Below are 13,142 nucleotides of genomic sequence, written 5' to 3' on the forward strand. Positions count from 1 at the left end.
AGGACTGTATGTACACTGAACTCTCTATTCCCTGTGCTAAAGAAAATAGGACCGGGAGGGGCTGATAGATCTCTATGAACAGCCAGAGCTGGAGATGTTTGGGCCAAACCTCTAACATGAAAGAGGTGTCCAAGAGCAGCTACTGTGCTTTCTTCCCCATGGACTCAGCCACTATTAAAGAGGCAAAAAAGCAGAGTTTAGGTACCCATGAGCATTAGGCAATCCCTTTTTAATCTAACGCATGATGGTTGGTCTTTTTTTTTCCTTCCTTCTCCCCCCTTCCTTCCTTCCTTCCTTCCTTCCTTCCTTCCTTCCTTCCTTCCTTCCTTCCTTCCTTCCTTCCTTCCTCCTTCCTTCCTTTTTTTTTTTAAAGTAGATTCCATGCTGGGTATGGAGCCTGATGCGGGGCTTGATCTCACAACCCTAAGACCAAGACCTGAGCTGAGATCAAGGGTTGGACTTAGCTGACTGAGCCACCCAGGCACCCCAAATGATACTTCTCCTGAAATTTCATATGCTATTGACTGTCCTGGTAGTGCATATTAACTTATAATATGCATTTTAGAGGTCGTGTAGTTAAAATCCTTCACCTTACATAGGAGAAAATAATGGTGCCTACACATGAACTGATTTTCTTAAGGTCAAATACCTAGACAGAAAACAAGATCTGGAAGTGGCATTACCAGGAGCTGCTTCCTGTGGTCTCACCCTCCCTAGGACTAATTTATCAGTGTTTCACGTCCACCCATGAGAAGCCCTAGGGCCACCTGTCCCCTTTTAGAAACAGCTGAAACATGTCTACTCATGGCACAAGATATTCTCCAACAGGGAACTTTTCTTTGTGGTTCCTCATTGTCATGATGTAACATGTAAATTTTTCCTCTTCGTTGCACGTATGTCTGAGTATGGCTACATGCCTAATTTTGACACCTAGTGATGTCTGCTCAAAATGTGTGGCAGAAAAAAGAGCATAGACTTCAGAGAATTTATAAAACTTTCTTTCTTTTTTAGCTATAATGAAAGATCTCAGATATGGAAATTAGCTGCAAAAACCGATGTTGAGTGTCCTTATTCTGTAAGATTTCTATCTTATCTTCTACTATTTCTTATGGCACATTGTTTTAAAAAATTATTGCTATTTGAATAGCAAAACCTTTGAGACATTATGGAGGTTTGCAGTTCCATAAAAACAGATGAAAGAATGAGTCAGTTTTTAATTAACTGTGTTTTCTTTGGTTACAGTGTGGTTCCCAGAGATTTCAACTAGTGAATAAGTCTGTTTATTTACATACCTGTTTTGAAAAGATTGCCAAATCACATGCTTCTTTCTCTAAAACTGCTTTCAAATCTTTGTCATTCTTTGTCCTGTTATTAAAGGATTCCTCATACCTTGTGGGATAGGAATACAAATCGTGAGGATTTCTTGCTACTTCCATTGGTGTTGCAACAACCTTTTGATTTTTAAAAGAAGACATCCGGTCCTTCCTCAATTGCTGCCTCCTTTTGTAGCCTCGGTATTTGCTCTGAATGAACACTGCTGCTCTGTCTTCCTCCTGGGCTTGGACCGTTGCTTTAGCCTGCCTCTCCCTGACTGGCCCAGGCCCTGGATGGCTTCTCTGCTGGCTGCATGCTGGTGCATTCTGGGTGACTACAGATGTCTTCTTTTCCTTGCTATTTGCGTTTTGATAAACTGACTTTTGGCTAAGACTAGGTTCCAAAGTTTTTTTAAAAGAAGGCTGCTTTGTCTCATTCTGTACTGACCAAAGTCCTGGGTAGCCTGGCCTTTCTGATAGGGCCTTCTTTTCTTGATATGCTGCTTTTGATTCTTCAAAATTCCTTTCCTCTGAATATCTCTGGTAGTAATTCTGGACCATACTGTCCTCCTTCTCCACTTTCCTTATTGTACTGTTTTCTTCCAGGTCTTTTGTGTACTTCTTTTTGGGATGTTCTTCTGTCCAAGTGTCCCTCACCAGATGCCATTCTTGCTTAGCCTCTTCCCCAGTGATGTAATTCATTTTTTTCTGAGTTTGGTATCCTCTGTTGTTATTTTCAATAGCCATCGTGGCTTCTTCTTCAACTTTGATATTGGAAGTCTTCACTACAGATGTACTTTCTTTGTTGTTTGGAGCTGGCATGACTGTTTCATTAGTAGAGAGTGCATTTTCTGTCTGTTTCTTCACAAAAGATTCCCTGTGTAAAACATATCACATCTGAATATACAATACTAAACTGGAGCTTACTTACCTCTTCTGGCTATAACTACTTGGTAGTTATATGTAGTTATATATGTATATGGTAGTTATATATGTATAACTACATACTACGTGGTGTTGGGAGAATAGTAAAAGGGGCCAGAAGAAGCTCAAAGTAAAAACAACTCAAGTCGCATTAATCAAGTGTTTCCCAAATACTCTCTCTGGCAACAGCTATGGGCGGCTGCTCAAATAATGATAAAATCAGCTTTGACTTAGAAGGAGAAATATCCTAGCATATTTTCACTTAATGAGGCATTAAAATCCTAGGAATTTAATCACTTCAAAACATGTCTTTTTCAAAAGGAAATACCTACAGTGAAGAAAGGTTGTGGAAAATATATCTAAATTTGAGACTAGGAAGCAGGGTATGTTCACTAGGCTGATGGGCTGTATTTCATCAGCTTAAAGTATGCTGATCACAGGAAATATCTTGCAATATTAAAGAGAAGCAGTGTCCTGGCTATAGTTCATGATCATACAATATGTTGACCAAAATTGCACAATTGTTACTTTACCAATATCCTTCCAAAATTCCCTTGCCTTGAAGATAACATCTCTACAGCTCTCTTTTTTTAAGCCACATGGCTTTTTTTTTTCTTTTGATGAGGACCAAACCCTCACAAGAGCAATATGGCCATGAAAAGGGTGCTAAGGTACAGTGAAAAAGTCATAGCCTGACAATGATAATTGGGGGTGGGGGTGGTTTGCCAAAAACTTTTCATTTTGGCTCAGGAAAGCCACTGGAGAATTTTGATATCTTGTATATCAAAGATATATATATCAAAGATATATCTTGATATCTGTTTGTACAGAAGGGCTTATCTTAGAGTCAAACTTGGAAAGTTATTGGAACTCAAATTTCCTAATTCCACTTGCTATTTCCTAGGCCTATGATAGCATCTTTAGGTTTACGCTAAAGAGGAGACGTAACAGAATCTCTGTTATTCTTCCAGGGACCAGAGAACTAGGTAGGGTACCAAGAACCTATAATTTCCAGAGTGGCTATGCTAGTATTTTGAATACCTTCATAATACCCCCAAAGAATGTCTATACTAGTCAAAATACAGTTAATGAGGAAAAGATAAGCAAATTAGATCACAAAGCTATAATCTAAGCAGTGTGGTATTGGCATAAAAACAAACTCATAGATTGATGGAACAGAATAGAAAGCCCAAAATAAGCACACACATTTATGGCCAATTAATTTACGAATTAATATGGGGGTTAGTAGAATATACAATGGGGGTAGGATAGTCTATTCAATGAATGGTGTTGGGAATCAGACAGCCACATGCAAAATAATGAAACTGGATTCCTATCTTATACTATACAAAAATCAATTCAAAATGGATTAAAGACTCGAACATAAGACTTGAAATCATAAAACTCCTAGAAGAAAATGTAGGTGGTAAGCTCCATAATTTTGGTCTCAGCCATGGTTTTTTTGTGTGTTTGCTTTTCATTTTTTGGGATTTGATACAAAAAGCAAAGGCAACAAAAGCAAAAATAAACAAGACTACATAAAATAAAAAAGCTTCTGGGCAGCAGAGGAAACCATCAATAAAATGAAAAGGCAGCCTACTGAATGGGAGAAAATATTTGCAATTCCTATATCCAATAAAGGATTAATATCCAAAATATATAAAGAACTCACACAACCCAATAGCAAAAAAAATAAAAATAAAAAATAACCTGATTTAAAAATGGGCAGAGGATCTGAATAGGCATTTTTCAAAGAAGATTGAAGGCATTTTCAAATGGCCAACAGGTGCATGAAAAGGGACTCAACATCACTAATCATCAGGAAAAATGCAAATCAAAACCACAATGAGATATCATCTCACACCTCTTAGAATGGTTACTATTACAAAGGACAAAACAAGTATTGGTGATAATGAGAAGAAAAGAGAATCCTTATGCAGTGAGAATGTTGGTGGGAATGTAATTGGTACCATTATGGAAAACAATATGGAGGTTCCTCAAAAAAACTAAATAGCATTACCAGCAGCAATTCTACTTCTGGTTGTATATCCAAAGGAAACAAAACAATTATCTCAAAGAGATCTCTGTACTTCCATGTTCATTGAAGTACTATTCACAATAGCCAAGAGATGGAAATAACCTAAGTGTCCATTAATGGATGAATGGATAAAGAAGGTATGGTCTATGTATACAATGGAGTATTGTTCAGCCATGAGGAAGAAGGAAATCCTGCCATTTGTGATAACATGGATGAAATAAGCTAGACGGAGGAAGAAAAATACTGCATGGTATTATTTATGTGTGGAATCTGAAAATCAAAAGAAAAAGTCAATCTCATAGAAACAGAGAGTTGTGGTTGTGAAGGGTAGGTGGGGGAAATAAAAGTTGGTAAAAGGATATAACCTTCCATCTATACGATGACTTAGTCTGAGGATCTCATGTAAATCATGGGACTATACATGTTTTGTAGAACTGAAATTTGCTAAGGGAGTACGTTTTAAATGTTCTCATTAAAAAAGCATAAAAAAGAACTATGTAAGGTGATGGATGTGGTAATGAATTAGATGGGGAAATCCTTTCACAATGTATACATCTATCAAATCATCATGATGCACACTTCAAATATCTTACAATTTTATATAAAAATTATACCTTAATGAAGTTGAAATTTTTAAAAAGATGAGTAAGTTTTTGGGATCTAATATACAGCATGGTGACTGTTAATGATACCGTATTATAGACCTGAAAGTTGTTAAGAGACGTGTTCTTACCACACACACACACATACACAGTTGTAATTACAGGTGATGAAAATGTTAACTAACTTTACCATGGTAATTGTTTCACAATATATACGTGTATCAAACCACCATGTTGTACATCTTAAACTGACCCAGTATTATATGTCAATTTGATCCCAATACATTTGGGAAAAAAAAAAAAAAAAAGACAAGGGTCCTGGGATTGGGGCTGAAATGCTCTTTATCTCTTATAAAGAGATACAACTTATTCATCTTTCGATCAACTTAAGTTTTACCAGTAAGGCAAAATCTATATACTTATATCCCTTCCCCTATTACTTACCAAGATCTTCCATGTCCCTACTGTACCCTTTGCATGTTTCATAGCAGAGTTAACTTGTGTTTCCAGAATCATGCATTTCACTGGTTATATTTCCTTTCCATGATTCTGTGAGCAATTGTTAGGGTCAGGGTTTTGTCTATTTATCTATGTGTCCCCACAGCTTAACATAAAGCCTTCTGTATGAATGAATTCAGGTGGATCTGCTAATATGCACTTAGAAATATAGATATGAAGGGTCAAGAGAAGAAAGGGCAAAGTGCCAAGCTTTGAAGATTGGATTATGACTTAGGAGTTAATGGCATATTGGTTATTAAGGTCATGGGAATGAATGAGAATGTCCAGAGATAATATTTAAATGTGGAGGAGGATTTAAATATGGAAAGAAGAGGAGGAATTAGCAAAGGATACTTAGAGTTAGGAGCAGAAATGCAGAGAGCAATCTGGCAGAAGCCTAGGAAGGAGAAAAAACTGTGGCACAAAAGGGCGGTCATTGGTGAAACGCCAATGAACTCCCAAACAGGACAAAGAACACAAGAGTGGCCACTGGCTGTTCACTGACATTTAATGGATATATATTAGAAACCTGAAAAACGTATAATGTTAAAATGGTATAAGAATGAACATCACTATACCTTTCATTTTCAAAGTTTTTCTTATAGTCAAATTTCTGATCATGAGTCTGAATGGTTGCTGTGTTTTTCATGTTAATGATTTCTTTTCTTTGTTTCCTGACTAGATGTCCTCTTGCAGCTGAAACATATAAGGTCCAGAGTAGTGTTAATCATAGTAAAGAAAAAGAAATTACTTAAGTGAATAGAAACAAATTTTTTGACCAACAATGTCAAAGGGGAAAATAGAATTAAAGACTCCAAATAGAACATGTTCATTAAAAATATTGTTCATTAAAAAAATTGTTCATTAACAAGATTCTTCTAGATGACAAGCAATAGCAAGAAAATAACTAATTGCCTTTTATATTAAGGCAAGTTCAAGGATGAACTAAAATGAAAGAGATGAAGTAAGCTGATGAAAAAGACAAAATGTATTCATTTGCTTAAAATCTACTAATAATTTACTTCAGTTATTTATGAGAGAAAGCCTTTATTATCTAAGTATATGTTTTGGACTTTTTGGCTAATTGTCCTTGGAATCAGGTATTTTTCAGAATTCTGATTTAAACTTTTTTATTTTATAAAGGTAATTCAGAGGAAACAACATATATCCTCAACATTCCCCATGTCAGGGCAGCATTCCATCATCAAAAACATGAATATTTCTCCAGAAAAGTAGTATTTTTACTATGGGCAATGAATAAAGGACTATAAATACTATGTCATGTTTCATTGCCAGATGAGTTATGAAAAACCTTTTCTTTTTTTTTTTTTTAAGATTTTATTTATTTATTTGTGAGAGACACACAGAGAGAGGCAGAGACCCGGGCAGAGGGAGAAGCAGGCTCCACGCAGGGAGCCTGATGTGGGACTCCATCTTGGGGTTCCAGGATCACGCCCTGGGCCGAAGGCAAGTGCTCAACCACTGAGCCACCCAGGCATCCCTGAAAAACCTTTTCTTAAGTATTTTATAAATTTCAGAATCGTGGATAAAGAATTGGATTCCAAATTATAGGGATTTGCATTTTGATTCTGTAGTGAGAAAGTACCGGCTTTTAAATCCCCAAAGAGATGAACCATTATGAACTGACAGATCTGCAACTAGAACATGAATCTCAAATGTTAGTGATTCTGCTCGCCATGTCAGTGTTCTTCAGAAAGCAGGCTGCAAATCCATAGTGGATCATAAAATTGACTTAGTCAGCCAAATCTAGCATCTAAAAATGAAGTGGAATAAGCTGGAATAGAAAATATCAGAGTGCATTCCTTGTAGCATGTGTGTATATAAAATACAGAATACAAAATAAAATATAATTTTTACTATGGAAGTCCAATCAACACATTTTGAAAGATACTGTATTAATCCATGCCAGGTTTTAAATTTAGTTTCTCACAGAAAAATGGAAAATGAAACCTAAAGTCTATTGATATGTTTTAATAAAAATTTGTGAAGTATGATTATAAATATTATTTCCCTACAGTTAATAGAAAGAAATGGATGCCCTTTAACAAAATGAGATTTAATCAAATGGTAAAAAATTATGGCAAGTATAACCTTTGGAATAAAGTAGGAAAAATGTTATTGTCCAGTGGATTATAATAATGATTTCTGAGATCTATAATTAATTCAATCACTTGTCATATCTTGCACAATAGGTCAACTGTGTTTCATTGATGCTTGGCAGAAAATTGAAAAATTCAATTATTTTATTTAAAACAAAACATTCAAATATTAAAAGTGTCAATCACTAAAACAATCTGATTTAGATTTGTATAGAGAAAATATCAATGTGACAGAGTCTGGAATTAAATACAAAAGCTACATAAGAATGGAGGTTTGTAAAAAAAAAAAAAAAAGAATGGAGGTTTGTATATAATATTAGATTTTATGTCCATCTCTAGACGTTTAATATTTTGTTATACCATGAGACCACCTGAGTGATTACCTGACTGTATTATTATAGCACTCTCTTTCCTTTTCTCCTGTATTTTTTGGTATCTTCTTGAATCCAAGAATCCTCTGACACAGGCTTGAATCAAAATAAGCTTGTCAATGGCTTCCTTTCGCATTAAATTTAACTGTTCCACATGGTAGTATTTCAGGAACACCTTAAAAGAATTAAAATAAAATACAAATAAAATTATGGCACACAAATGTGAAACTGTCATGGGCTATGCTTTGAAGAACGGATTATATTCTGAATCTTTTTAAGATTTTGGACAGCACTATCTTTTTCTTCTTTGGCCTGAATTTTGCTATACCGGTACAGATTTTTATTCTTGAAAAAAACCTCTTTCGAGAAGGAATACTGTTTAGCAATCATAGTGTTATTTGCAACAGGTTTTGCTGAATGGGCCACTAAGAGTGGAGGATGTTCAGCTCTTTTATCAAAGTTTTAGCAACATACACTCTGAGCGAAGCTAAGTTTTATGTTTTTAAAAAACAACTATTTCCCAAATTTAAAAATCTTTACAAATCTAGTTGTAAGACAGAGGACACTTATAGCTGTAGCAATTCATTCATCAAACGTTTATAAGATCTGCTGTATGTACTTATCTCCTGTGGATACAAAGGTGAATAAGGCAGCCCTCTGGGGCTTTTAAGGGGAATAAGGCAGAGAGATGGCTCCAGACAGAACAACATTCTCACTAGACCCAGTGGCCACCAATGGAGAAAGGATGGCTGACTTTCAACCATTCTAGAATCAAGAGGGATTGAGGAAATGGAGGAGCCTGACAGCCTGGAGTGGTTCTCATTTAAGAGTTTTCTACCTCCTCCAGGAAATACAAAGATTTTTTGTTGTTGTTGTTGTTGTTTTAAAGGATACACTTCCTAATAAAAGTCACCTAAAAGAGTTTATTGAATCCACTAAGAAAGTTACTTAAATTCAAATATAACAGTTGAGCCATAAGAACTGGGAACATTGAATGTAGAATCCTCTGGGCAGTTCCATTACTTAAAAGCTTGGCACCACAGGCAAACAGTTGAGCATGATAGGTTTTGATTGAATTTAGTTTTAATTTCTATGGGATTCTACATGTTAATATATTTAGTCTATTCCACTGTTGACAATTCATTTAAAATTCAGTCTGTTTAAAAAGGTCATCTATTTATTTATTTATTTTTTGCACAGTATTAGAAATGTTTCCATATTGAATATTCTTATCCATCTTAATGAGATGGAAAGGTGAAGTGGAAAAATACAAATAGCTTTGAAATGCTACTTAAATACCAGGCAGAACTGGAACTGCAAACGGCCCTTTTAACAAGTTAAAACTCCACTGGAAGTTAGGCATGTGTTTCAGACCAGAAATCATGAGATTTCAGCCTAACAAAAGTCATCTTTGTGATCACCTAAAAGAAAATGGTGTAAATAAAATACACACCTTTTTAGTGCTCAGAATCTCCCCTTACTTAATACTGAAGTAAATAGAGATTTCTAAACATGTGGGACACTCAGCCTAAGATAAATATATTTTTTAAAACTCTTCAATTGTTTTTGGAGTAACTTCTCATGTAAACATGATGAAAATTCTCCCCGGCATCTTCTACCCCAAGACGCAACTGATACGGAAGTTTGTTTCAGTCTCTGTAGGTTTGTGGTATGGCTGGCAGTGGTTATTCCTGAGTGGTCAATTCCTGAGTACTTCTTTTCTGCAGATTGGCTCTTTTTCCATTGTCCCCCAGTGATGTGTTCAGTGTACCCGAGACCTGGTATCCTCTCTATTTCCTCACTCCCAATTTTTCAGGCTAGAGGATATTTGAGAAGCCTATGCAGCCACCTGTCTTACTTCCATATTCAAAATTTGTTATGATTTTTTTTAGTTCATTCTCTAAGAGATTAAATAAGTTAAGATCTCTCAGGGCTCAAATCTAATCCATAAACACACTGATATCCAAACACATATAGCAAGTCTACTAACAATGGTGAATATTTTGCTCCAGATAAATTTCAAGTTTATAACAGAAACAGATTTGAGAATTAGGAAAACAAATTATATCTCATTGTGATTCAGATCATTATGATTTTCTGCAGAATATATTCTGTATATGTTATATACTACATGATATTCATTTATATATTAATACATTCTGAATATTTCCTGACTATATTTGGTGGTCACAAAAAAGAGGTAATATGTCAGTATGTTGTCAGTACTATTTGAAATGAAGTATATTCACTCTAAATTTCATCTTTTTAGAAAATAAATCTTCAAGGGAAACTTTTTTTTAAGAGAAACTTTTCTTAAAAGAAACCTTACAAACAAGAAAGTGTTTAATTTTGCTGAAGAAAACCTTTATAAATTATCAACTTAATTCCGTAATTTAAGCTACAGATTCTGTAACAGAAAAAAGCCATAATATTTTCAGGCACTGTAAAACGTTACAATTCTCAGTAAATCCAACAGAATTATTAATTTTTTTTTCTGGAAAGTTACATGAAGACATTACTTTCGTTTTTCCGAGGGCCCAGTTGTCAAGACCAGCTTTTTCCAAAATGGCCGCACAGGTGTCAGGGCTCACTAGGGGCTCTTCATTCCACTTGTAACAGAGAACATGGTACCTTCAGGTGCAAGAAAGGGCTGGTTAGTATTTCACAAAGGTTCCACGCCTCAGTAGCCGGGTGGACACTTGACAGCTCTGTGCAAGGAAGGAAGAGACTCCCAGACTTAGTGCAGGAGACCCTGTAGGCATTCCCAGAACTCTAAAGTAGACAGACAAAAATCCAGACCAGTCTGTTTCTGTAAATTTGAGCACTATTTTCTCAGTTTAGTGATTCCTTTTCAACCCTCAACACCAAAATTCCCCACAAAAACTCCACTTAAGAAAAAAATCAGTTGGGTATTTTTTAAAAAAGCACCCTTTCTCTGGGTACTAAAAGTACAAGGATTGCAGTGGCCAGCACAGGGAAGGATTTTATTCTTTTCTCATCTTCACAAAAACATTTAAGCTGATCTTAAAATTGGACAAAGGAGTTTAATTCTCTGCAGACTTTCCACCCCTATATATATGCCTTTTATCACTGTATTTCCTTGAGTTATACTATGTCTCTCACTGGAGAATTTCTCTATTGGTTTAATACATAAAATTGAGGAGAGGAAGTGAGTAAGGAGTTAATGCAGGAGAGAACTGAAATAGGCTCTAAGTTTTTCAAGCTGACCAGGTGAATGAAAGGAATAAAAACCCAGTCTACCTTGGCCAATGATCTTGGGCAAAAAGGCAGTTTTCTAGAGTTTTCAACACTCCCTTATTTTTACTTAATTTCTTGGTGTAAGATTAACCTGTCAGTCTGGAGGAGACAAAGCATTTGGTAGGTTTTGAATTTTGAAACAGAGGGCATAATGTGCGGAAGACTGAGGTAGTCTGGTCAAGAGAGCAGAGTTCTGACCTTGACTATTACCTGTGTAAATTTAGACACATCAGGGAACCTCTTCAAGTACCAATTGCTTCATCTAAAAATGAGCCTGTAAATAAAATCTCTAAGTCAACCAGAGAAAGACAATTATCATATGGTTTTACTCATATGTGGAATATAAGAAACAGTGCAGAGGACCATAGGGGAAGGGAGGGACAACTGAGTGGGAAGTCATAAGAGAGGGAGAAAAACCATGAGAGACTCTTAACTATAGGAAACAAACTGAGGGTTGCTGGAGGGGAGGTGGGTAGGGGAATGGGGTAACTGGGTGATGGGCTTTAAGGAGGGCACATGATGCAATGAGTACTGGGTGTTACACACAACTGATGAAATACTGAACACTACACCAGAAACTAAGTATGTACTCTATGTTGGCTAATTGAATTTAAATTTTTAAAAAAGGGGGAAAATCTTTCAAGCAATTTGTCCAGTTTAACTGAATTAATAAAAAACATTGTTATATACACAAAAAAGAACACATTCTAGCTCCACCAAGTTTCATCCTGTTAAATTTGCAGATGAACCAGTTTCTGCTAGGCTCTTTGGAGAATCCTGGCCTCCAATGGTCTAGAAAGATGTGATGGCCATAGCTTTTGCTATTTGTGCAAATAACCTCAGGGGGTGCCCATCAGCATGCCCTCACCCACAGGCCTGCCACCTTGAGAACTAAACTTGCTCATGGACATACCATGACTAAAGAGCTACTCTGCCCTCTCAGCCTACCAATCATCTCCTGGTTTTACTTCTTTGCAGATCTAGCAGGATCTCCTGGTTCATCATGTGAGCAACCCCTTAGTGGGCTCCCTCTTGTTCATTTGTTTGCTCTGCAAACATGGCAAATCTGGGCCACCCAGTCATTGTTCTCTGCCCTTCTGTCAGGCTTTGGAAATCTGCCAGAGAAAATCACTGTTCATTTGCAGTGTGTTCCCCAGGAACCCTCCTGTTTCCTGAGTCAGCCAGGCCCACAGAAACACCCAGAATCCTACTTGGTGTCCATCACCATGTTTCTTGCTCAATCTTTACAACTGTTTAATCTCTGTTGCCCTGTTCTCTCCCAGCTCCTACTCTCTGCATTGCTCCTGGGAGATTTTAGCAGAGGCCACCAGACACAAGCTTTGCTGATCTGTCCCCAGCTATGGATTGGCTTGTCCACTTTGGATTCTGCTCTTCTTCAGAGGAGGAGACATCCATTCCTCCCCCTCTTCTCTCCCATGTGTCAATCTCTTTTCTCTCTTCTGGCTCCTTCCATTTAGCACAAAACAAACCCTCCACATCTGTCTCACCTGAAACCATTCTCTGCCACTAGCTTTGCAGATCAGTTGAAAGAATGCTTAAAATCACTGTCTCCATTTTTTTTTTTTTTCACTTCCCATTGCTCTGCAGTTCCTGGAATCAGATTTAGTTTCACAGTAAGTAGTAAGGACTCTTCTTTAATCACATGAGAAGTTTCAGTGATGAAATCTAAAGGGATGCCTTTCAATCTGATCTGAAGTGTTCCCTTTGTAGCACTGGATACTGATTGCCTTTTTCTCTGGCTTGAGTGTCCCCATGTTTGCATCCCACCTTGTTTCCCTGCTTCTTCTCCTTGTCCATCTCCCCAACATGCTTCCTATTTAGACTTGCCACTCAAATCTTAGTGTTCTCCACTGTTCCATTTCTTTCTAGGCTCTCTCCACAGGTGTCTCATTTACATATAGAGTTCCAACCATTCTCCAGTGGATGAGTCCTAAATCTTCATTTTCAGCTCTCTTTCCACAGACTCTAAACATATCACTCCTGACTGCCCGCTCCGC

At 36.7% G+C, this 13,142-nt stretch overlaps 1 protein-coding gene across 5 annotated transcripts in view; it reads right to left on the minus strand.

Moving 5' to 3' along the window:
• The window catches only part of MYO3A (myosin IIIA), a 245,594-nt gene that overhangs the window by 36,510 nt on the left and 195,942 nt on the right, over nt 1–13,142 (minus strand). For all 5 annotated transcript variants that reach the window (XR_012030791.1, XM_072825306.1, XM_072825307.1 and 2 more), the window contains 4 exons: nt 10,386–10,497; nt 7,879–8,041; nt 5,954–6,071; nt 1,293–2,190 (listed from right to left, as the gene is read on the minus strand). Coding sequence is in view for 4 of the 5 variants with exons in the window: in XM_072825306.1 (XP_072681407.1) it covers nt 1,293–2,190; nt 5,954–6,071; nt 7,879–8,041; nt 10,386–10,497 (1,291 nt within the window). In the remaining variant the exon portion in view is untranslated. The remainder of the gene's footprint in view (nt 1–1,292; nt 2,191–5,953; nt 6,072–7,878; nt 8,042–10,385; nt 10,498–13,142) is intronic.

Source organism: Canis lupus, chromosome 5 (genome assembly GCF_048164855.1).
Source record: "Canis lupus baileyi chromosome 5, mCanLup2.hap1, whole genome shotgun sequence".
Lineage (NCBI taxonomy): Eukaryota > Metazoa > Chordata > Mammalia > Carnivora > Canidae > Canis > Canis lupus.